Here is a 26,145-nt window from a genome sequence, read left to right as displayed (position 1 = left end):
TACATGTTTATAGCTTCCTCTAGCACTAGGAGGGTAAGGACGTTACACGTCTCCTCCGATACATGAAAAGCCAGGACAGCCGACTAGCTCTGAGGAAAGCACCGGGTCCCCAGCTCCACCGCACCAGCTCCACCGCACCAGCTCCACCGCACCAGCTCCACCGCACCAGCTCCACCGCACCAGCTAGCAGATGCCTCTGCCCACCAACGTTGCTTAAGAGTGATTAGGAAAGCGTGTGCCATGTACCCACCTAGAAAGAGCACTGAAGCCCTCTGATATTGTTTTTCAACACTGTATCTATTCTCAAAAACACAGTATGGATTTTTAATGAATGAATGGATAGAATGGGAGAACTGTCCCATAAGAAATTGGGCCAAAAAAAAAAACAAACTCATTCACATTATTTGACATTTGAATGTCAGTAAATTAGAGATTGAAAGAAATGCTGCAGCAATGCACAAAAAAGAATACACATAATACACCTCTATAATAATAGTATCTCTTAATAAATACTTATTCTTATTCTCTTGCATCCTACTATAACTTCTCTCCTGCTCTGATGCTCATTCGCTCCCTTTGTGTATATCCTCTGCTTTCAGGTTTTCTCATCACATGGTTCCGGGACCTCCTGGACCTCATGCCACAGGTATCCCCCACCCTGCCATTGTCAACCCCCAGGTCAAACATGAGCCTCCACACGAGACTGACCTGATGCACATGTAAGTGGTCCTTCTTCCCTCTCCTCATGTTCATAATCATAATCATCTTCATGTTGTTTACTCTTTTGAAAAAACTCCAGCACTTCTGCCCAGGACAGGATGTTCGGTCCTGTACCCAGGGTGTTCCATCACTGTGGTTCTCCCACGGATACACACACAAACACGCTTTTCTTGTGCTTGGAGCTGTGCATGTTTGAGTGTGTGGGAGTACCGTCATCTTGAAGCACACAGGGTTCATAATAAAGTGGACTTGGTGCCATCCCAGCCATATAAGTGGTCCTATCACCTCTCTTTGTTGAGAAATTAATAAAGACTAATACATTAACGGAGAACTAATAGAATAGAATATATATGTATATAAAAGGCCAATATATACAGAAAGAAACCAATAGGAGAATTTCAAATATGTATTACTTTATGCAAATTGTCTCCTAATCGCGACCTATTCGTGGAGACCTCCTACAGAGGCCCTAGACTGCCGTCAACCCCAGCAGAGCACGGCCAGGGCCGAGCGAAACATTTGTAGAATTTCAGCCTCTATTAGCCTTGGTGGACCCCTGATAAGCAATGGTGAACAGATAAGACTATCTGCTCCATTTGGCCCCAGGTAGCTGATCCTGGTCTCAGATTGGACCACAAAGGCTGTTCAGGCTCTGTCCTCTGCATTAAAAAGCCATTGGCTTGGGGGAGAGAAGGAGCACAAGAGAGGGAGGGAAAAAGAGCGAGCGAGCGAGCAAAAGATGCTTTGGTTGCCATTACTGGTGAAGTAATCTCTCTCTGCATGAAAGCACCCAACTGGACGTGATTAAAAGCGCTCCTTAGGAAAGTCGTGCAACTCATGCCATTGGACGACGAGAGCGGGTGCACGCCATTCTAGCACTTGGCGCCGTCGCGGCAGCCCCAGTGACTACTCCTGCTCCTCCCCCCTGAACTCCAACACACACACTCTCACTCACGCAACGGGGCCCGTTTTCTTTTTAGCTGTTTTTTTTTAGCTCTAAAGATTGATTGATCCACAATTCAGTTCACTGTACTTAGTAGCATATTGTTGTAATTATACAACATTTCATATGAATCAGTGGATGATAGGGATGTAAGGAAATACTACAATACTGTGTTGATTCTTAAACACGGTCTTAATTTTGAATTAATAGTTTACATGCAAAGATTGGTGGTTGGCAGTGATTCTGTCTCACCTGACGCTAGATAGCAGTTTTCTACTCTGGCTAGACGGGTCGAAAAAGACCACCAGCATTGAGCTGTGGAGCACTGGCACGGTGTTCTCAGGATTGATGGTTGATTCTCCATCCACTTTTCGGCTGAGGTGAGGAGTCTGGGATGGGGTAGAGTGATGATCATCCAACATCCTGACGTCACTGAACGCAATCAAATCCTCACTCAAATCCTCACAGTAATGCTTCAAAATCTAGTAGAGAGCCTTTTTCCCTGGATAGTGAAGGCCGTTACTCCAACATAAGCAGGATAAGCATTACACTGTGTGCAGCCTATGCCATGAGGTCCAGTAAACACTGGCATTATCCTCACATGCTCCTCTGAGGGAGGTCCTGATCTTAAGGGGTTAATATGATTTAGTTGTTTGTGTGATTGATCTGTTGTCTGCAGGAAGCCTCAGCACGAGCAGAGAAAGGAGCAGGAGCCCAAGAGGCCCCACATTAAGAAGCCACTCAACGCCTTCATGCTCTATATGAAAGAGATGAGGGCAAACGTGGTGGCCGAGTGCACGCTGAAGGAGAGCGCCGCCATCAACCAGATCCTGGGCAGGAGGGTAGGTGTTGGACCTTCTGATGTCTGTCATGATATTTACTGATTGATGAACCTGAAGACCTTTAGGGTTAGAACTGAAGTATGATGTAGTTGAGTGGTCTCACCCTGGCTGTTATCTGAGGAGGTAAGTGATTTCAGGGGGGCACAGCTGTAGCGGGACTTAAGCTCACGGGCCTAGGTCCTTTGGGGGTGGGGAGGCAGGCTCAGCGGGGCCGACACTTGCCAAGAAGCGTTCCTCTTTTCGGAAAAAGAGAAACCGCCGAGCATGTTTAATGCCTTAACCGAAAGCCTGCGCGGTCTGAGGCAGCCAGCCACAGCAAAGCAGCATTCTGCGGCTGTGTGGGGTAATTGCCCGCTGACATAGTTTGAAGTAAAGCGCCGCAAAATTGGAACCAGTGTTTTGATATGAAATCAAAGTCCCCCCCCCTCCCCCTCCTCACCCTCGTGTGCAAGTTAATCTCTTCATCGTGTCCCCCCCCCCCAAATACCCCCCCCCCCCTCCCCCAGTACCAATCATTTGGAAGTTAAAAAGGATTTTGTAGCAAAACACTAGCATGCGTCTCTTTGCTGGGAACTTGAAAGTACAGGAGAGTAATTGACTGACTGCATTTTCTTTTCTGTGTTTTTTTTTTTTTTTTTTTTTTTTTTTCTAATCTCCCTTTGCGCTCCACAGTGGCATGCTTTATCTCGGGAAGAGCAAGCTAAGTATTATGAATTAGCCCGCAAGGAACGGCAGCTCCACATGCAGTTATACCCAGGCTGGTCTGCCAGAGACAATTATGTAAGTATCTCTACAGACGCACTGGCAGATGAGGTGTGAGTGTGTGCGTGTGTGTTTGTGTGTGAGTGTTTGTGTGTTTTCTTTAACACTCTGACCCCTTGTCGTTATTCTGTCAGTGCAGTAGCAGATGTAGATGTCTGTTCACAGACCATTAGTCCAACTGAGTGTGGAAAAGTGTGTGTGTGTGTACGCGAGTCATGAGAATATGTGCCTGTTTAGTTGGGGATGCCTAGCTTCTCAAAAGATTTCTGAAAGGACATTTATTGATGTAAAATAAAGAGAGATTTGTAATATGTGAGTATATGTGATAGTTTTAGTTAGGGAATAATTCCAATTCCAATTGATGTATCAATAATTAATAATTCCATACCAAGGGAGACACTTCGGTGAGTGTAAAGCTGTTGAAGCTAAATATATCCAAAGTATTAATAGTAATGTTTTATGCAGCATGGCCCATATCCCACATTTTACATCATATTCACCATCTCAACATCCACTAGAGGGCAGTTCAGAGTCAAAAGTTTAACCGCAATGAACACGGCGATGGTGGAGGAGATTGTGAATAATGTGCTAGTCAAAAAAGTCGAAAGAGGCAGCGACGTAAACGGCTGTAAAAAAGCTCCGTCATTAGTTTGTTTTCTGACCGTTCCCTCTTCGCTGTGTCCGTGGCTGTGGTCGTGTTTTGCTTGAACTGTTGGCCACACTGCCCCCACAATTTCCAGTGGTACTGCTCCATCCAGCCGTATCTCTGATAGGTTTTATGACCTCACTGTAGCGGTTTATTCTAAATAGGTGTTTTTTGCTGCTTAGTTTGCGTATATGAACGTGTGTAGGAACATAGGATGGTTTGATCCACATCAAATGTAAGTAAGTGGGGGAAAAAAAGAAAATCTGTGATATGAGCCCTTTAATAAAACCTTTGTAGGTCTTGTGTTTTAGTTGGTTGAAAAGTAACAATTATTAATTCAAAGTAAACTTTCCCCAAATGGTTATTGAGGTGTGTGTGTGTTTGTGTGTGTGTGTGTGTGTGTGTTTGTGTGTGTGTCTGTCTATTTGAATGCGAGTCTGCCTGCCCGTGTCAAGAGTGTGGCTCCAGCACTCACAGTCACTCCACCACTGAGGCGTTTTGCGCTGTTTGTCTGGCTCCCCTCGGACACGGCCGGCATGGCTCTCTCACTGGGGCCCCCCTCGCATCACTGAGGGCCTCGCGTAGGCCAGACCACAAAAACCCAACTAGTCCCGTCGCTGTGTCTCCATCGAACGGCTGTTTTGGTGCCCATCGCTTTTTGGGACTCCTGTATAAACAGCTTCCCAAAAGTCCTCCACTGGAGAGAGCTCTTCAGAGCGAAATGTGCGGAATGCTAAACCGAGCAGCAGCCGTACCCTTTACTTAAACAGGACAAACCTCAGTATATGAGATTCTATTCCTGTAACATTACGATCCGGGGAATACGATGATGGAAGCGAGCGTTGAAACCAGTCGTTGGCTGGGAAGCCGACGGGGGCAAAAGGGGCTCAGAAACACTTCAAAGAAGGATGAACTTTCCACTCGGCTGGTTCCATTAGCAGTGGGCATACAGCTGTATTTAACAGTGTTAAGCGCTGTGAGCACATCCCTGCTCTGTCTCTCACACACACACACACTCAGACACATACGCACTCCCTTCCCTGCTCTGGGCTTCATGGCTCTGTCAGCCGCGGCTAGAATACACAGATTAGCTGCTGAATAAGTGGATTATCAGACTTTTACAGCAGGCAACCAAAGCGCTCCTCATATTGGACTGCAAAGTGACGGCACAGAGCTATCTATACCTATAGTCACCCTGCTAGGGGATTTAGGGGTAAGCTACAAATCCTCAACCAATCCAGACTTCTGGCTTGAGAGCCAGCGTTCATGTAAATTGGAGCGGGCGAGATATTTCATTTGTATCTGTAACTTTGTTTGATTGATCATTAGACCCCAATGTCACGTGGGTGGATTAGTATTTGAACTGATGTCAGTGATGTAACTATCAGCAGCGAAGGCCCGGCAACTGACCTAGCTGTGCTCCGTCCACCACTCCCGTATCCCTCTTCCGTTAATTTAGTAGTAACTGTCGAAGTTTTAGCATTTTTACAGAATGCTGGATAAAATCCCACTCAAAACATAATGGATATAGGTTTACGGCTCCTACATGATGGGCACTCCCAGACCAATTTCGAAGTGTTCCAGACTATACAAAATTTTAGCATGTTAGCATGCTCTTAGCAAACTGGTTGTGTTTAATACTTTTCAGTCCAGATATATTTATAAGAAGCCCACTGGCCATAAAATGAGTCACCTTGAGTGTTTAATGTGGTAGTGAAGATGACTATGCAGAAGAATGATCAGGCTATAAATACCTGCTGCACATGCGACAGGATATATAGATGAAGAGATTCAGTGCAGTGAACGCCTTGGTCGCAAAGGAGATGTTGGCAAAAAGGAGTGATTGCATGTGGGCGTGCCAAAGGCCGTAGTGTGAAGGACGTAGCTGAATTTGCAGGTGTATGGAGTATACGGCCATACGGCTCTACCAGCAGTGGCAAACATCCCAGTCTGCTGGAAATTCTCATCTGAACTGTTTCATGCCTTGTGAATAAAATTGGCTTCGCTTCCAGGGCAAAATTGCTTCTAGAAGTCAACGCAGGTCCTTCACAACCACTTTCTGAAAGAACGCTCCACAGCCAACCGCATTTTCACTCCTTTTAAGCAGGCCCCAGTCTGTCAGTTTTGTCTTTTTTGACTATTTAGTGACCTTTTTTTTTTGTTTTTTTTTGTCCAATTATCTTATGATTATATTTAGTTGAACTACAAATCAATTGCTGTTTTATACAGCTTCTGTAAATGTCTGTTTTTTTTGTTTCTTAGACTGACTAAAAAGACCTTTCACATACAAGCAAAATAAAGCAAAAATCTATCAATAAATAAGTTTAATATAATAAGTTTAAATAATGAATAAATAAGCACTCTAAATGCAAAAAAAAATCTCTATGCATTGAATGGGATTTCTACAGGTGTTCTATCAAAAGTAGTCCACAACAACCTAGGAGCAGTTGTAATAAAAGATTGTGTGTGGATGGAGCATGAATGGATCAGACTGGACCCCTTCGTTTTCTTCTTGCACAATTTTACACCCGTTACTCATGACCAGCTCCAATACCTTCCCAGTCTAGTCCGTTCCATTTGCGGCTCTGTTTCTCTTAGTGGGATCAGGTCAAATGGAGACCATTTACTGTGACCAACTAGACGTATGTAGGGGGTGCCTTCAGCGGTGCGACTGGCCGAAACTGTGATTGGCAGGGCTTTGGCCGGTGGTGTCCAGCAGGGGATGAGCGAATATGGCAAAAGGCAGATGGTTTAGAGTGGTCTAGTGGCCGTGAGTGCTGGAGCCACACTTTAAAAGTTCTCCCGGATATTTTCTAGGGAAAGAAGAAGAAGAGGAAGAGGGAGAAGCTCCAGGAGACTGCCCCAGGTAAGAGCCGTCCGTTTGCCTTTCTCCTTTTCTTTCTTACTTTCCTTTCCTTTGTCTTTTCCACTCTTTTGCATTTGGCTTTTCCTTTTTTTACTGGGTGTACTGCACAGCCTCCTTTGCATCTTATTCTGGTTTCTGATAACGCTGGTAATTTTCCAGTGACCCCCAGCATTGCTGCGAGTGGTGTGTTGTAAACAGGTGTTATATGAGCCCTGTTTTGGCTCGAGTGGATTTTCAGGGACTCCACTTTTCAGACACTCATTTTAAGTAGCTTGCTTGGCCCTGTTTCTTATACATGCAGACAATTACACCTTCCATGAAGTACCACCAATGTGGGTTTTTAGATCCTGTAATGTTACTAGTACTGCGGCGTGCGCACACACACTTTCACCACTGTCAATCCATCCAGCCATCCCTCCATTCCTCCATCGCTTCCTCCACCTGATTTACAGTCTTTGGGATTAGTCTGTCCATTCTTTGATAAAACTCAACTCCCTCAGGCTTTTTTCCTCTCTCTCTCTTTCTCTGTGCTTTCTGTCTATTTGGCTTCTTCAAAGCAACACTACTGGCCTTCGATTATATTTTTAATAGTGTGTATTTGCTCTGTTTACAGTACTGTATGTTTATTTAAACCAGCATTGTTTGTCTGATAGAAAGGCCTGTACAGTTATGCTTCAGCCTTGTGTAATGTAGCAGTGAAGAAATTTAGTCCTGTGTTAAATGCCAGTAAGTGAGAATATCGTTGCTCTGATCTTCTGTAAGAGCACAGCTTGAAGTTTGAGTTAAGTGTAGTATGTAGTAAGTGTAGGAGACCCATCCCCCTTTGTTAAAAGCTGCCATTTTCTGCAGGTACAGGCCAGAGAATGAAAACGGCGTACATCTGAGCAATGGTAAGGCCCTCCCCGTCCCTATCCAGTCTATTCAAATGTATTCCTGCGCTCTTAGGAGACTGTGACACTCAAATACAGACTAATCCTAAAGGTTCATCCTTCCAGAGCTCACCAGTACACTGTTTGTGTGTTTATGTTTAATTGTGTATATACATTTATCTTTTTTTATATGTATATCGTCCTTATTTTCCCCCATTTGGATCAATTTATCCTCGTTTAATTCATTGTCCAGCTGTTGGTCACCTTGGTCAGTGTGTCATATATCTGTGGCTTTGCATGACTTATGTACTCTTATCAGCTGAACATAACAGCACATACCACAAGCACTAAATCACAAAGCAGGAGTTAGAAGAGCTGCAGCCGTTTCCAGCAACGCTAGACGCATAGCGTAACTTGATTCTCATTAATCAACATATTCAGTCATTTAAAATCAATATGATTGTGGATAAATGCAGAAATGGCTGGTTCTAGTAAATTAGCCCTGAGTGACCTTAAAAGTTAGTTAGTAGCAAGTGGTTGAAAAAAAAAAAAAAGTAAATATAAATAAATGCCAAATATCCACAATGCCAGTCATCTCTAATAACTTGACAAAAATCCTGTGTGTAAAAGTGTCTTGTTTTTTCCCTAAATATTGACAAACATCTAAGAGGCTGTTTTTTTTGTCTACCTGCATTGTACAAGTTCTTGTATATGACATGGCAACAAATATTTCTATCAAAGGGGATTCCAAACTTAACTGAACGACAGTCAGTACTAGTTCGGTTGGAAATACAGAATCAAGACTTTCAGTCTGTCCCATATTCTGTGCTCGTCAGTGGAAGATGGACAAGCCTTCTATCTTTTAGTTATCCTTCAAAACCAGCAAATCTGTCCACAGAAGCACAAATATTGTAGACCAAGCTTAGTTCTTGCTGGGCACCTCTGTCCGCACCCAGGCGTGTACCATGAAACCATAAAATCATACCAAGAAGGTTAAGATCATAGAGTTTTCTGAAGATGTCAACAACTGTCAGACACATTATGTGGAGATACAAAGTTTTTGCAATGATCTCTAAATAATTCACTGTTTTGTTTTATCATGTTTTACCATATGGTAGTGTGTCCTAATTTAGCCTGTTCTGTCCAATGTACAGTGAATTTCAAAAGAGCTGGACTACTTATTTATGATGTTAACCAATTGCCCTTACTGCCACTGACTCTTTATCCTCTTTGATCACATCTCTGTTGTATCACTGCGCAGGATGTTGCTGGTGTTCTTGTGTCGTTCATTCTTTGAAAAGCAAAACATTTTACATCGGATCATCTGTTAGATTATCTGATACCCAGACAGTGTTTCTTCTTTAAAGCTGCTCCATTATAAACACTAAGAGCTTTTCCTCTGACAGTTCCTGGCGTCCAAGCTATAGCCAACATGGTAGTTCTTTGACTATCTCAAACTTTAAGTTAGATTAAACCTAATTAATGTTTGTTTATGGTTGCACACAGGACCACAGTTTTCCTGAGTTTGTCAGTAGCAGGATCTCACATCAGTGTTGTGGGAATAGAGCTGGAAAGCTGAGAAGAGGAGGCCAAGGCAAACTGGAAGAACGCTTAAATAGACGTGTTGAGTAAAATGAAATGCATTAAGAAATCACACTATGACCAATGCTGCGTTCCATTTGAACTGGGATGCCAATTTTTCTGAGTTCCAAGTAACTGTAATGTCTTCACTATGAATTTTGTACTCTCAAAATCCAGGGAGCTTCATCAATCCAGAGCTCAAAGCTGGCTGCACCACACCTTAACAGTAATAAAAGCAGTAGTATTATAGATTTCATTAGCACTTTTACCCATCTGTGTCCCATTAAATCATCATACACTCGATACTATCCTACTTCTATCTTCTATGAGTTTTCCATGGTGTTTAAATGCGCAAAATACCATATAATATGCCATCAACCTCTAACAATGCTAGCAGTGCTGACCGGGGACATAAAAATGAAGCATACTTTGGTTAGTTTCGCCATAAAACACCGGTAAAGGATTGTCAAACCATTTATGGTACACTGTCATTTTCAAAAACACTTAAATACTAAATAAAGCTAAATACTTCAGTTTAAATACCAGTTAAACTCAACTCTGGTGGAACATCAATTTCCGCCCTGACGTTTGACTTCTGAGGTAAATGAAATGCAGCATAAGCTCTGAAAAAAGGTCCATAATCACTGCTTCTAATGGGAAAATCTTAATAATCCAGATGGTGGTGGACCTTGAATCCAGTTTCCAGTCCTGGACTTCATAACCCGTGGTAGGTGTGACACTAAGTAGCCCATCAATTACGTTAACTGTTCCCTTAACTTCCAGCGAGAACAACATCCAGGACTGGAAACTGATTTCAAGGTCCAGATTTGAAGACTTGGGCCATTTAAGAACCACTTCAGGTTCCATTTAGAACCATATTTGCAATAGAAATGTGAGTGTGACGGTTCTGTAAACTGGTGAAGAACTTCTTATATCCAGTAAAGCTTTTAAAGGTTATTTGCCGTTGTACATCTGTACATCATCAGTCATCTCTTTTTTTTATTATTTATTTATTTATTATTATTATTATTATTATTATTATATTGCATTGCTTAATGAATCTTAGTTGTTTTTTTTTTTTTTTTTTAATGAATATACATAAGCAACGTTCTTACCCTCTATTACGCCCATGGTTCTTCCCAAATTCCTTTTCTTCCCATTTTCTCTTTTCTCTCTTTTTTGCTTTGTTAATTCTTTAGCATGGATCTAGAACACACACTGCTGAGGCCTGGCCGCACAGCCGAGCTGTGTTAGGAGAGTGTGTTGTGATTGGGCTGCTTTTAAAAAGAGCCAGGCCAGATGTAAGCCCTCTCCTACCATTCACCCATATGGCCCCCATGTGTAATCGGACCGACACCATGAATGAACGGCGGCCTTGCCAGCAGTTTCTGCTTGCGCTTGGCTTTTCGCACCGTAGCGGGGAGACTGGCCACCATGAGGCTTTTAGGAAAAAAGAGAGAGAGCCAAGGAGAGCTATAAACAAGGAAGAGAGCCTCTTCATTAAGTAATAGTCCGTAGAAACGAACGCAGCAGCTGCCAGTGTGAAGCGAGAGGGCTTCTGTCTTCCTAATTTCCTCCTCCTTCCTCTCTTTTTCCCCCCCCAGTTTAAAGAGTCACTGCATCCTGTTATTCCGCTTCCCCTTTCTGCGGAGAAAAGCCACGCAGATGTGACAAATCTGCTCGGCGGACGAGACGAAAGCAAGCAGACAAAGGTTTTATGGTCGATCGATTCGCGACCCTGTGGCTCTCTCTGAACCCAAATTGGAGAGCTTTTTCTCCTCGTCTTTTCTTCCTTCCCGGGCTCGGGGGCCGCTGGCGAGGAAAAGCAGTCTATCTCTGATCCAATAATTAGCAGTGCAGAGCAGACGGGGGATGGACACCCTTGCTGATTCATTGTGACAGCCTTAAACTAATATGCATAATACCGAGAATACTGCTGCTACCCTGAAAGCCCTCAATTTATGCAGATCCCAAGAGCTGGATTGAGGTTAGCTTAGCGTAGACTCCAGAAAACATCTTTTAAATGAACTTATTTGTCTATTTCTGTTATCCGCCTTCCAGCTCTCCGAGGAACGGCGCACGGCTGTTTATAATGGCGCGCATCAATTTACATTTAATGTAAACTTCCTTATTTTAATTTTTTTCTGTGCTGGAGTTTTGTTTTTGCATGGGGAGCAAATTCATGGCTCTCGTCATTAAAGCAACACTGCTCTTATTGTTTTTGGAGCAGAAGTTGGAGGTATTCTGGATTAAATGTTTTTAAATGAGCCTTTGAAGTCGAAGACAGACCGCCCCCCTTTTTTGCCTTCAAATATTTGCCACCTTGACCCGGAAATGACAACCGGAGACGCTTCCTCTCTCTCTCTTTCTCTCTCTCTCTCTTCATTAACTTTCTGGATCATTCTTGTTCTGCTATGTAGAAATAAGTCTATATATGTTCAACACATCACACTACATCTCCATCTTCCCTGTCTGTTTGAGCTTTGTAGGTCTTTGGCACTCCTGTGGGGCCTTTGTGGGTCTAAGCTCTCTGATTTGCAGGCTTTGAGATCATCATCACCATCTTCATCAGTTTAGGGACACACTCCCACATCTTCCAAGCTTTTCCCTCTTGCTGCTGTGTGTTTGTCGTAGGCTTGAGAATAGAGGTGTATCATTGGGCTGTTGTACTGAGGACTCTTTTGGAGTCATGTTGAACCTGAGCCTCGGTATTGGGTTCTATAGACTTGTGCCCATATTCTAGAACAAGGTGTACTGAAATACTCAACACACACACTATTGTTATTGTGGACACAATACCAAAGTTGATGTCAGATATGCTTTAAGATATACAAAGCAGCTCTTTAGCTATAGCAGAGCAGTTTTATCTTTAGCTATAGCAGAGCAGTCCACCCCCCCAATTATGAAATTGATGAAATTTTGACAGACTGCAGTACACAAGAGGAATTGTAGGGGGCGATATGGCTTCCGTAGTCAAAGCACAGATAGAGCTTTGAATGATTTAGGAGCTATAATAGAAATAAAGTGAGCGGCGACGGGTAAGCTGGTCCATTTATGGCTATACAGCAGTCAGCCATAACATTAAAACCACTGATTGCTGAGCACCTGTTAAGGGGTATAAGTGTTGCATTTTGGGCAGCAGGTGAACAGTCAGCTCTTTGTTGTGATTGGTGTTGGGAGCAGAACATGTGGCCAGGCTTTAGAATCTGAGCCCATTTGCCATCTTTGGATAGTTGAGCACAAATTGAAACATAACAAAGATCTAAGCAACTGGAGGACTCGAAAGACTCCAAAAGACCACAAAGGTGCCCTGTGGTATCTTCAGAGGTCTTTTGGAGTCCGTGCCTGAAGGGGTCAGAGCTGGTATTACGCAGGTGGTGATACTAGGTGGTACCTAGTATTACGCAGGTGGTGATAATGTTTTGACTGGTCCATGTATAATAGTAAATTAATATTGATGAGTAATGTTGAAAGTTCTGGTCAGTTACAGAGCTGGGTTCTAGGGAGTTTGCTGAAGCGGCCGGTTTTCTGTTGGTTTGCCCTAAAGCTGGGTGTGGCTGCTGAGGGATTTGAGGTGTGTGTGTGTGTGTGTGTGTGTGTGTGTGTGTGTGTGTGTGTGTGTGTGTGTGTGTGTGTGTGTGTGTGTGTGTGTGTGTGTGTGTGTGTGTGTGTGTGTGTGTGTGGCTGTCTAGGGGCAGTGTGGGAAAGTGTTGGCGGTAGGGGAGCTCTGGAGGACACTGCTCATTCTTAGGAATGAAAGGAAGAGCTGTTCCAGTCGGGGCTTCAGCCGTACTCTTGCTGCCCCGACCGCGGCCTCTGATGTATGAGGGCAGGAGTCAGCTGTCAGCCTTTGATGAGAGAGAAAAAGGGCAAGAGAGGGAGAGAGAGCCTAAAAATGAAAATCCCTCCTGTGCATGAGGGAGAAAGAGAGAGGCATAGAGCATGTTCCTAGATCTCTTGCTCTGCTGTGTGAAGCAGCAGGCTTCAGTCTCTCACCGCTGCAGTTAGACAGGGTTCAGCTTCAACCCTTCATGTTTTCTGAACAGTGAAAAAACCCACTCGCTCCCTGATCATTCACTGTTTTGACTCTTTGATTGTTGACTGTAAATCTGACTGCTTATCCAACCAACTATCCTAGCCATATTATTAAAACAGGCGGAGAACATTGATTTTCTCATTGCAGAGGCACCTGTCAAGGGTTGGAACAACCACCAGCGACAGGGTCATTGATGAGGCTCCACCTCACAACATGCAAGTTTTAAAAGGATCTGCTGCTAATGTCTTGGTACCAGATACCACAGCACATCTTCAGAGGTCTTGTGGAGTTCATGACTCGATGAGTTGGTTCTGTTTTGGAGGCACGAGGGAGACCTATACAATGTTAGGCAGGTGTTTTTTAATGTTATGGCTGATCCCTGCACACACACAACATAGCAGATAATCATACAAAATCTTCCTAAAGATCAGCAATAACCTGATCTCAGACCAGTCTAGCGCGCACACATACACATTCACACACACACACACACACACACACACACCTGAGAAATTCACCCGCACCAGCAGAGAAGCTGTAGGATCCGTCACAGCAGGCAGCAGGCCAGCTAGTGTTACTGCAGGCAAGAACACAAACCCTCTTATTCATCCATACCAACAGGCCAAGTGCCAAAACGCAGCCTCTGCGGCACTGGATGAGTGACTGAAGTCAGAATGATTTGCACGCTGTGTGTGTTCTTGTATTACTGTCCCTGTAAGAACCAGATGTCTCTATAATGACAGGACAACATGACAAATAATGTCAACACACATTCAAAGTTTTTGGGGCAGAAAGATCAACCTTTGGTTACTGAGGTTGATTGTAGGGTTAGGATTAAGTTTAGGCTTCTGGGTTTAATGGTCTGATAGGGTTAGGTTTATGTGTAGGATACAGAGGTTGCAGCTAGGTTGAGGTAAGATTAGGGTTAGTATGTTTAGGGCTAGGGTTTAACTAGGTGCAGATATGATCAATCTGTATATATGGGTGCTTCAGTAAAGGCAATGACCCTATCAAACCATGACAAATTGAACCCTTTTGGATTGGTGGAGAACCTCTAGCAGGTAGTTTTATGAGGCTTTAAGGAAAAAAAGAGAGAGAGCCCAGAAGAGCTATAAACAAGGAAGAGAGCCTCTTCATTAAGTAATAGTCCGTAGAAACGAACGCAGCAGCTGCCAGTGTGAAGCGAGAGGGCTTCTGTCTTTCTAATTTGCTCCTCCTTCTTTTTTTCCCCCTTTAAAACCATTTTCAGTACTAGATTGAACCCTTTCATGAAGAGTACACTGTGTCAAAGGACCAGGACATATGAATGTAGTAAGAAGGAGGATGGATGCATACTGAAGTATACTAAGAAAAGTGAAAAATGTGGCCCTGAATTATTATGAGAAAAGTGAAAACTACAGTATGCCTAATACTTTTATATGCTCTTATTCCTGAAGTACTTAAAAGTATACTTTCATAAACTATGAAAATATGAAGTGGGCCTATTTAGTCCCATGAAGCACACAGACCTGTAGCACGCTTACAGATATTCTACAGATATTACATTGATATAAGTACACCTACTACATAAAATATATATTTTTATATGTATTATATAAAATTATACTTTTATCTTTACTCAGGTTTACTTAATAAAATGAAATTTTATTATATATATATCTGTGTGTGTGTGTGTGTGTGTGTGTGTGTGTGTGTGTGTGTGTGTGTGTGTGTGTGAGATATATGTTGGTTTTTGTTTTTTTTGTAAGGGTTTCATGCAATCCTTGCAGAAATGTTTTCCAATTTCTAATATAAAGCCTGGAAGAGTAGGGGCAGTGGCTGCAGTAAGTGGAGACAAACTGGAGAAACCCTGGATGAGCAGGTGTCTACAAACGTTTAAACATACAGTGTCTGAGTCTTCATGTCCAGATAAGGAGCTTCTAACCATCTCAGCTGGCATAATATGTATGGACAGTACCTTTTTGTATAGTGTGTGAAGTTGGGGTTGTGAGGTAACTGGTGGCTTGTAAAGTCCATGAGATGCAATGACTCTTCGGGAGCATGTATGATGAACATCATGAGCATGAATGGCCTCCACCACTGCTTATTGTTTAAGGTGGAGCTGCTGCTGCTGCTGTTTCTGTTGCTGTTGACTCACAGAGGTCTATTGTCCAGACCTCCGCCAGCTGTTGGAGCAGCATGGAGGTCAAGACTCCCCTGTGTGTTGTGATGTTGTCTTCTCCATTTCCTCCCTCTCTCTCTTTTGCACTCGGTCTCTCTTTCCCTCACAGTCCAGCCATTGCGTTTCTCTTCTTAGGAGTAAATCTGGCTCCTATTGTGAATGCAGGCGGATCCCCCCCCCCCCCTTCCCCTTTCCTCCCCCCTTTCCTCCCCCCTTTCCTCCCCCTTTCCTCCCTCTACCTCCCCTTCCACCCCCCTCGCCCTCTGAGTGGTGGCGGAGGCCCTTTGAAGCGGCCGCCGGTGGAGGAGTGCAGTCATTGTGCTTTGCTTTGATAGTGCCGCCCCTGGCCCGCAGCACGTCGGCCCCGGGCCCCCACGCTGTTGCTGCTGTGCCCCCCCCCCCAGCCGCCAAGCCTCAGATGTGGGCAGCCCCCCTCCAAGCCCCCACCCTAACCCACAGCCCACAGACCCCCATCCAAACCCCCTGGCCCACGCGCACACATACACCTCCCTCTGTCTCTCCAGCGACATGCCTGAGGTTTGCGAAGCCTGTCGCCTCCCTTCAAGCTGTACCTCCGTCCACAGGCCACCCCCCCCTTCCCCTCCCTCGCTCTGCTTCTCTCTCGCTCCCTTTTTTTTTTTTTTTTTTTAATTCTGTTTCTCTTTTTGGGGCCGGCTTTAACTGCCTCCCCCCTCCCTTTCGCCAGCGTGTTTGAAAGTCAGAGAGACTAAAAGAGAGGAGAGCGGGCCAGAGGAAATCTAGGGCAACTCACTAAGTAAGTAAGGTAGAGCAGGGGAGAGGTGTGTGAGAGATGAAGGGGGGAGGTAAAAGGTAGACGTGATTCAAGTAAGGTAGAGAGATAGAGGAGGAGAAGGAAAGGAGTGAGATGCACAGAGTGTACAGAGGCAGTAGACCGAAGGAAGGAGAGAGGCAGGGAGAATATGAGCAGGAAAGTTGGAGAGAAAGTGAGAAACGGGTAGAGAAGGGAAGAAGAGGTGAGACGGAGAAAGGGGAGAAGAAAGCAAGGAGAGCGAGAGAGAGAGAAATGGAAGAGATGATGGTGCACAGTGTGTAGAGGGAGTAGACTGAAGGAGGGAGAATGAGAGAAGGAAAGGGAAGAGGAGGTAAGAAATGAGGAGGTGGGAAAGGGGGTAAGAGAAAGGTGGAGAAGTGAGGCGAGAAGGAGAGAAAGAAATGTGGAGGAAAGTGTGGAGATGAGTGAGACAGATATGCAAAGGTGAGGGAGAGGAGAGAATGGGAGGTAGAGAGAAGGGCGAATTAGGGAAGGGAGAGGGGGAACAGGAGGTAAGAGGAAAGTAGAGCGAGAGATAGTGTGTAAAGAGGGAAGGACAGAAAGGAGAGGGGCAGGGTGACTAAGGGAAAGAAGGTTTGATGGGGGAAGAGGTGAGGGAGACAGAAGGGGGTAAGAAAGAGGAAAGGAGAAGGAGATAGATACAGAGTGTGTAGTTAAGAAAAGAGCAGAAGAGGTTTGAGAAAAGGAAATAAATGGAGAAAGAGGGATAGGGAGCGAGAAAGCAAGAGCTAGGGAGAATAAGCAAAGGTTATTTGGGGAGAGAGTGAGCGAGAGACGAGGAGTGCCCAGGAAAGTGATGTGATGTAAGGGAGAGAGAGAGAGAGAGACAGAGTGAGGGATGTGATGAGAGAGATGCAGAGTGTGTGCAGAACGAGAAAGGAGAGCGGCAGGGAAATTAAGAGAAGGAAAGTTGGAGAGCGTGAGTGAGCGAGAGACAAGTAGAAAGAGGGCGAGGGCGAGAGAGCCCGGCTGGGTGCAGTGGGTGTATAAAGGCGTGATTGTGCTGGGCTGTTCTCGTTAGTGTTGGTGTCTCAGGGCAGAGGAACTGCTGACAGAACGCTGTGCTTTGTTTAAGACAGCGTTTTCTTCCAGGTGCTGCTTTTATTGCCGGCTCGCTTTTTCAGCGGCTTCCCCCGAGCGCTGGACTCTTCATAGCGGCTCTTTGACTTTATGGACTCACTCTTCACTGCCTCGCAGGGCGTTGCCAAACCAAACGCACGGCCCTGCGAGGCCAGGCCACTGGCACCACGTCAGTACACACACGTACACACACACACACACACACACACACACACACACAGAGAGCGCAAAGAGAGTCAGGAAAACAGAGGGGCTTTCCATTCGGCTGGACTTAACACAACCCAGATTATGCTCACAGACGCACACATACACACACTCTCTTTCCCGGGCGCTTTATACAGACGGCTCGGGCCTGCCAGAGTCAGACCGTGATGTCATACACTCTTTGATCTTTTTCTTTCCTATTTCTCTCTTTCTTTGTTTCATTGATCTCGTTCCTATAGCATCGGGTGAGCCTGTGCATGTGTGCAATAGAGAGGGAAGGAGAGCGAGAGAGAGGGTGCGAGAGTTTAGAGCTGGTTTGGGCAGGTACCCGCTGTCTCCTGTGGCCTTGGCTCACTTAGAGGAGATGGAGCAGAAAAGATCAACAAATCTGCTGTTTCCCTTCTCTTTCACTCTCTCCCCCTCTCGCACTCTCGCATGCGTTACCTCCCTTTTACACACCCTCTCTGTTTCATTCTTTGTCTCCCCCTCTCTCTCTGTCTCTCTCTTTCTCTCTTTCTCTTTCCCTATTCCCTACATCGCTGTATGTTCGACTTCTTCTCTCATCTTATTTTCTCGTTTTTCTTCCTTTCTGAGCGGCACCAGAGAAACCCAAACCACCAATGTGAGGGAGGGAGGGAGGTGTGTCGGCCCCAGCTGCGCGCTCTTTGATTTGCCCTGGGAGGTGAACGGGGCGATTGAGGGACGCAAGGCCGTGCCAGTTATCTTAACCTCACACACTTCAAAGAGACTCTACACACCGCCAAGGAGAAAGCGAGCGCGAGAGAGAGCGAGGGAAAGGGAAGCGGAGAGAGTGAGGGAAAGAGGGAGAGAGAGGGTGAGAGACAGAGAGAGGGAGAGGCTGGCCTGGTAAACAGAGGAGCGTTTCATTTCCTCCGAGTTTGGCCGGGGCATTCCTCAGCTCTAATGGGGAGTAGCTCTTGAATCCTGGTGTGTGTGTGTGTGTGTGTGTGTGTGTGTGTGTGTGTGTGTGTGTGTGTGTGTGTGTGTGTGTGTGTGTGTTTTTCTCTCTCTCTCTCTCTCTCTCTCTCCCCTTCGTATCTCGGTGGTCTGTGTAAAGCTCTGGCCCATTCCGTCCTTTCACCCCCCCACCCCCTGCCCCAGGCCGGAAGGGCAGGCAGAGCTCTTTTCATGTGGAAGGAAAGAGGGCACGGGCCGCACGGGAGCTTTTTTGAGGTGGCGGGATGAAAAGAGTGGACAGAGGAGGTAAATAAAAGCACCAGGGTGGCTTTGGTCACTGCCGCTATTCTCCCGCTTGTGCGCTCTTGCTTGTGCAGGTTCTTGCTCTCTCTTGTTGCCTCTCTCTCACTTAGTCCTTCAAATTCTGTCCCAGTCTTGTTCTCTCACCCCCCCCCCCCCTCTCTCTCTTCCCCCTCCCTTCCACATCCTCCCAACTGGGGTCAGCTCTCTCTGGAAATCCACATGTGCCCGTCGTCCACATGTGGTAAAGCAGTCAATAGGGAAGTGTGTGTGTGTGTGTGTGTGTGTGTGTGTGTGTGTGTGTGTGTGTGTGTGTGTGTGTGTGTGTGTGTGTGTGTCACTTTCACACAGCTGACTTCTCGCTGGACCTCGGCTCGAGGGAGCTTCTGTATTGTCTGCCTTTGATCAGGAATTCCATTTGATGCGCTTCTGAAATGCGTCCGTAAAGCTCGTCAATAACCGAAATGGAGTCTGTAGCGTTTAATTCTTTACGACATCTGGGGGGATCTGATCGGTTTTAACATGCTGTGTCAGGGCTGATTTTTTTTTTCTGTGTCTGAGAACTTGAAGGTTGAGGAACATCAATAAAAGCTCTGAATGTTCTTCTCCAGTTTTCTATAAATACACCATATTAATATGGATTGTCACGGTTATCTGTAGTATGTTGGGATACATACAGTACACTGCATGTCCAAATGTTAATGGACACCCCTTTCACCATTCAGCTACTTCAAGTTTCACCGCTGCTGACATAGATGTGCAAATGCACACACCGCTTGCGTTAGTACCTGTCGAGAATAGGACTCTCTGGAGCAGATAAACCTGAACCTATGGGCACCATGCTGCCTAATGCCAGGTGACATTTGCTAAAGGGGTGTAAAGCCCCCCAGCACTGAGCTGTGGAGCTGTGGAACTGTGTTCTCTGGAATGATGGTTGGTGCTCCATCTAATACTTTTGGGATGAGGTGAGCTGGTGATGATCCCACAGCCTGACCTCGTCAACGCTCTTGTTGCTGAATGCAATCAAATTCTCACAGCAATGCTCCAAAATGTAGTTGAAAGTCTTCCCTGGAGAGTGGAGACAGTTGCTTTAACTTTATTTTGGAAGAAATAAGGAATGAGCAGGTGTCCCAATACTTTTGTCTATATAGTGTATCACTGACCATGTGTTGAGTTTTCCAGAAAACCTGTTGCAATTGATTTGCATTGGACGATACCTCCAGTCATTCGGTTAACCGGTAGACAACCCAATGCTCAAGACCAATATTATACACATACATATGTCCACATGTTTGTGGACACCCCTTCTAACAAATCATGCATTCAGCTACTTAAAGTTGCACCCATTGCTGACCCATATGTACAAATGTGTGTGTGCACACACAGCTTGGCTAGTCCCTGTTGAGAAGTATTGCCAATAGAATAGGACTCTCTGGAGTAGATAAACATGAGCCTATTGGCAGCAAGCAGCTTTGAGCTGTGGAGCAGTGGAACTGTGTTCTCTGTAATGATGGGACAAGGTTTGGTGGTGATCATCCAACATCCTGACTCTCTTGAAATCCCTTTGATTCCAGAAAAAAAACAAAGAATGAGCAGGTGTCCCAATTCTTTTGTCCATAAAGCATGTGTGTGTGTATTTTAATGCATAGTGCCTTCTGTGACCTGTTGACACCTCTGCCTCCAGCGAACACTTGCCATTGGGTGCGGTGTCTATAAGCTCATGTGCTTCCCGTTTTACTAGCTTTTCTATGCACAATTCAGTTGAACTCCTGTATCAGCATTGGGTTCACTGCCCAGGGAGTACTGCCCAGAGCATGCTGATGGTCATTTGATGCTGAATCCATAGTGAACTCATCCAGTGTGTGTGTGTGTCTCTCTCTCTCTCGCTCTCTCTCTCTCTCACAGGAGGAAAACGAACCGCTTTCTCCTCGTGCAAAGCAAAGGCAGCAGCTACGGGGCCCCTTTTGGAGATGGAAGCCTGCTAGATTACACCACCTCTGACTCCTCCACGACTTTTCGACCCCCCGCCGACCTCTCGGAGGGCTCCAGCGCTCAGCGTGCTCCTCTGCTGTAGAGACACTGAACTGAAAACAGACAATCACTACTCGCTGAGACACACAGACACAAACTGACACACATGCGTGCACACACTCTTAACCCCTCCTATCAACCAATATACGAGTACACACACACACCTTCATGTGGAGCTTTTGTTGGCTCTTTTTTTTTTTTTTTGGCTTGTTTGGTTCTTTCCTCCCAAAGTTCAAGTTCTTGCACTGATTCTGTTCCAGTAATTTGTAAAACGCACATCTGATACACACACACAAACACACACACACACACACACACACACACACACGCTTACGCAGAGAGTGATAAGACACTAATCACACCCCCTTCCACACCTGCCCCTAAGTTATTTTAAGTTATTAGGCATCCCTGTTTTCTGTATGTACAGTCCAGCTCAGTTCATTCCAAGCACTGTTTCACCCCCTCACCCCTCTCACACCACCTCCCCTACTATGTAGCAATTCAGGGGGCCAGACATCCTTTCAGAAGAGTTCGGTTTTGCAACATGGAGGGATCACCTGTTGGCTTGGGAACGTTCTCTCAAGACTGCGTTCTTGTTTTTTGGGTTTTATTTGGGTTCTTTTGGGGTTTTTTTTTGACCAGTTGGTGCAAAAAAGGATCAACGTTCTGAGTTCTGCTTTTAGTTTGAGATCAAGTTCATTTTGGGTTTTTTTTTGTTTGGTTTTTTTAGTATTTTAAATATTCCTTTCATCTCTTGGTGTATATTTTATGTGATTTTTTTTTTTTTTATCTTTATTTTTTATAAATATATATATACTGGTATATATATGAGAATAAGCTTTGAGACAGGAAAGCTTAGTTTTTTCTTGTTAAAGCATCTTGCAGAAAATGTCCTTGAAAGGCTTCTTTTTGATAACTGTTTGTAACTAACAGTGACCTCCCAGTCTTGCTCAGATGTAAAATAATGCTCAGTATGTGTACTTTCTAAAGAAATGTCTGGATATGTCACTTTTTCCTTTTTTTTCTTTTTTTTCCCTTTTTTTTTCCTCTCCTCTGTATTTTTGCAGGCGACGTCAGGACAGAGGTGTTAGAGTTGGGTACTCAGAGGCCTATATTTTATTGTTGGAAATTGACAAATGAAGCAGATTATATATATTTACCCCAGCACTTGCCAGTCTCTTTTTATTGCAATGTTCCTCTGTCCTCGCTATCTGGTAGGTAATAGTGTGGTCTTTTTTGCCATGTTGTTTATTACATGCAAGCATTTCTGTACCATTTTATTATTAATTTTATGTTCTATTTTTAGTATTATCAGATGCATTTTTTAAAAAAATAATAAAAATTCATTGTCATATTTTGATTCACTTTCATCTTGGTTCAGCACTTTGCTTCCAAGTGGTCACATTTGAACTGTGTTTCTACATTATTTTATTTTATTTTATTATTTTTTAAGAAGAAAAAGAAAATAAATAGGAATCTTTGACTGACGATTTTCTCTCCTACTTTCCTTTTTGCTTCTCAAGTTTGCACTAATCCACATGTTCTTAGAGTTGCTGCCTTTAACGAGAAAAGGAGCTGAAAAGGATGGCGAGTTTTTAGACTATAGCGTGAGCATCTCTGAGGAGACTTCAAAAGGGTTTAGAAAATGAACCAGCAATTAAAACCAACCGGTTTCCACACCTGAGGCAGTGTTCAGAGCACAGAGTGTGTGAGATACAGAAAAAGGAAAACCTAAAAATACACTGAAGTGACGTGCTGCTGTACAGCACTAACCATGGTGGCTTGACCCCTGTTATTCTTACATGGCATAGAAATCCAAATTTCCAGGGTCTCGTTTTTACTACTGTAGCCTGTTTCCCCATCTGTGTGATTTCAGGCTTATTCTGGTCTGTGTAATTACACCCTTTATCCTTATATTTCAGCATTTGCTTAAAATCTGGTAAACGTAGTGTCTGTAAGCTGTGTGCACTGAAATGAATAGCGATAACTGGGTGTACAGCTCCATCTTGTGTTTTTAGACGTGTAGAACTTTTCCCAGCAATCTAATGAGAAGAACTGGGGGCCCACTCTCAGAACTCTGTCACATTTGTTTCTTCCACATTTCACACAGTTCTATATTCACTGCTTTGTTCCTTCTGCCTGTAAGTGTTTTTTCATCTGTATATCAGAAACATTAACTCTTTAGACACTGAATAAATAAGCTTGAAGACAGAGGACACGTCATTCCTGGAACTGAAATAAAGGCAATGTGGAGTGTTTAAGGCTCCCCAGATGTGTTCTGAAGGGATCAAAAACCAAGAAAAAAGACAGATCAAACAAAAGATAGAAATGTCTATGTAGAATATGTACATATACATTATGAGGGTCTTTTTCCTCCAATGGAAAAATCTCCATTCAAGTGCAGTCCAAGACCAGCCTTAATCCCAGTCCAGGAAACCAGATTATTATCCAGGAATTTCTTAAAATTCCCCAAAATAATGCAAAATATAAGTGGCCGAGTGACTCTTCTAGACATTGCTTATAGTGATGTGAGGAATGCATGTCTGAAACCACTGGAGGTTTCTGTGGAATTTAGGAGGTTAAGGTGACGACTGCTCCTCAAGCCATTTCCAGTTCCACTGTTTCATCTAAATACTGATCAATAAGTGATTAAGTCAGTATTTCTGATGTGGCACAGTGTTACAACCTGGTCTAGGGCCAGATTCCTAACAGTAAATGAGAGTAGGCTCTCTCACCAGACCAAATCAGATCAATTTCCACTTCCTGACTGCAGGGGGAGCCCAGGAGCATTCTGCTTTAAGACTTATTATTCAATATAAATGTGAAAAAACATGAAATTATAAACTGCAGTGGCTTCTCATGGCTCCTCTCCTTCCTCGCTATGGAGGCAACTTCCCACACTTAATTTTCTGGTGGGTCTTGTACATCATGCAGATGTTCAGGAAGGTGACATTGACCCTGACTAAATGGCCCTACTGTGAGAGAAACTGCATGATAGATGGTCTGCTTCTTCACAGGGTATTTGTATATGTGACAGGATTCATGTAGTAGTTGGAGAAGATATGGAACATCTCATGAAGGTCTCATAAACATCATTGGCCTGCAGGGAGAAGAAATTATCCAGCTTTGGAGTAGCAGAGAAAGGTTTCTGGCAAAAAAGATAACATGCCCATGTGGGGCCTGTATGGTTGGCCCAACTGGGAACCAGAATGTTTTGTCCTCAGGTGCCACATGTGATGCCCACCAGAGCCAGAGAAGGGACCCAGGGGATTAAACATGGACCCCATCTGGGTTGTGCACTGAACAATGGTCCTAAATAAGACCTATGTGAGAATTAGGTTGGCTGTAACAATGGAACCCATTAGGGAATTTCTTTTAAACTGGGGCATTATGGGAAATGTAGTGCCTGTAGTAAATTCGCATGGTGTTTCCTGTACTTCTGTTCAGCAATTCAGGATAAAATTCAGGACTGTTTTAGTGGGGCACAGCAACATACCCCAGTAAATTAGGCCTAATGGCACCCCTGCCTCAGGACTGGAGAAGGACAAGGGCTGGGGATTCTTATTTAGAGAATCATGCTCTGGCAGAGCTCTTTACATCCGGCCCCTGCTCCAGCACACCTGATTCGGCACATGAAAGACTTGGTAATTCGCCTACAAGCTAATCAGTGTGCTAGAACAGGGCTGTCTGTCTTTTTGAGCAGCAGGATTTGCAGACTCTTGTGTCTGTGCTTAGGAGACACACCTGCTTCAACAAATTAGAGCAGAGGGGAGCCCACCCAGTCTAGACACAATATAACAAGAGTGTTACATTTGGGATTGAGGAAAAGCCATGTTAAAGGTGAAGTCCGCAGGGATCTGCTCTAGTGCCAGGAAATGAGCCACGCTTTAGCTGTAGGGGGAAAAGCTCGCCTTTCGTGTGTTCAGTGGATTTTCTTCCCTGTTCCATTTGGTATGTATTAACAATATAATAGCAATATAATAATGATTTTAACATTAATAATGACAATGATTATTGTAAAACTGGATTCATTACATATGCAGTCAGTTACAGCTGTGAGAGAGCACCCAAACAGCCGCTGTGACCACTACATCTGGTTCAAACGACTGGCACATGGGACTGGCCCAACTCTGGGCAGTCATTCTTTGCAGTATGTGGGTTGGATGTGGGTACCAGATGTGGCCCAGCACTTGGGCCAAATCATTGTTGCTAGCTAGGAGGTGACTAATGAGTTCAATTAACTCCCTATGATTAAAAAAATCAGAAAATATTTGTTTGGATTCAAGGCTCAGAGGTGAAGAACTCTGGTATAGACCAAGCTGTGGGAGATTAATGGCCAGTGCAGGCTTTCACTCATAACCTTGTTATAGAGCAGATACGAGGAAACCACAAGTAACCACTACCTGCAAACAGACACTAGTGTCTGGAGCACCTATATGGGACGTGCTCAAGGCCTCTGAGCCACAACAGGCCCAGCAACTATGTAGTTGTTATTTTTGATTTTACGGTACTCATGTCACTCACAATCCTAAAGTATTTGGACACCTGCTCATTCATTGTTTCTTCTGAAATCAAGGGTATTGAAAAGATTTGACCCTGCTTTTGTTGGAGTAGCTGTTTCTACAGTTTAGGGAAGACTTAGAAGACTTTCTACTAGATTTTGGAGGAGCATTGCTGTGAGGATGTGATTGCATTCATCAACAATAGCATTAGTAAATTCAGGATGTTGGATGATCACCACCTCACCTCATCCCCAACTCCCCAACTCATCTGCTCCAGAGAGTCCTATTGTATAGGCAATTTTATTTTCTTATTAAAATGAATGAAGTTGTAACTGTTGTTCACTCTTGCATCCAAATTTTATTAGGGTGGGTGAGGGACCCCCAAGTAAGACGTTGCTTAGAGTCTCCAAATGCCCCATCTGGCCCTGAGTGAAGTGATGTTCATGGCTTAGTCTGGCTGTAGCAGCAACCACTTGTTTATTCTCTTTTGTGTGGTGTGTGTATGTGTGCTTAAGAGTGTGTGTGTTGGGAGAGCTGTATTGGCGGTGTTGTCCTTCAGGGTGGAAAAATGAGGCAACCAGATTCAACATGTTCAAAGCAACATAACAAGGCAGTAAACTACTGCCATCTGCTGGCTGAGGTTGATCAGTGCCTTTTAAGGCAGATTGTAGTACACTAGACTCAACCTGCTCAAAACTGCTAGTGATGCTTCCTGGATACAAAACATTCCTTGGTGGGAAAAGAAAAATCTTTACAACATCTAGTCTGGCCAAGAACGCCTCAAATAGGTCAGCGTTTCATTGTCAAAGTCTACAATCAAGAGACGCCTTAGTGAATGTAAACACAGAGGATTTTCTTCGAGATGCAAAC

General features: G+C 44.4%; 1 protein-coding gene across 6 annotated transcripts in view; it reads left to right on the top strand.

Annotated features, from left to right (window-relative positions):
- Positions 1–22,255, top strand: part of lef1 (lymphoid enhancer-binding factor 1) — a 59,858-nt gene extending 37,603 nt beyond the window's left edge. The window contains exons 6-11 of one of the 6 annotated variants that reach the window (XM_072678478.1): positions 600–719; positions 2,343–2,505; positions 3,178–3,285; positions 6,740–6,779; positions 7,629–7,669; positions 20,648–20,737. In XM_072678478.1, coding sequence (XP_072534579.1) covers positions 600–719; positions 2,343–2,505; positions 3,178–3,285; positions 6,740–6,779; positions 7,629–7,663 — 466 coding nt within the window. In that variant the 3' untranslated portion in view covers positions 7,664–7,669; positions 20,648–20,737. Of the gene's footprint in view, positions 1–599; positions 720–2,342; positions 2,506–3,177; positions 3,286–6,730; positions 6,780–7,628; positions 7,670–20,647 lie in introns of all 6 variants that reach the window. The other 5 variants (XM_072678477.1, XM_072678476.1, XM_072678475.1 and 2 more) reach the window with 5 other exon arrangements.
- The last annotated feature ends 3,890 nt before the right edge of the window (positions 22,256–26,145 follow it).

This window comes from Salminus brasiliensis, chromosome 4 (assembly GCF_030463535.1).
Source record: "Salminus brasiliensis chromosome 4, fSalBra1.hap2, whole genome shotgun sequence".
Taxonomy (NCBI): domain Eukaryota; kingdom Metazoa; phylum Chordata; class Actinopteri; order Characiformes; family Bryconidae; genus Salminus; species Salminus brasiliensis.
The sequence above is the reverse complement of the archived record's forward strand: the minus strand, read 5'-3'. Positions and strand labels throughout refer to the sequence as shown.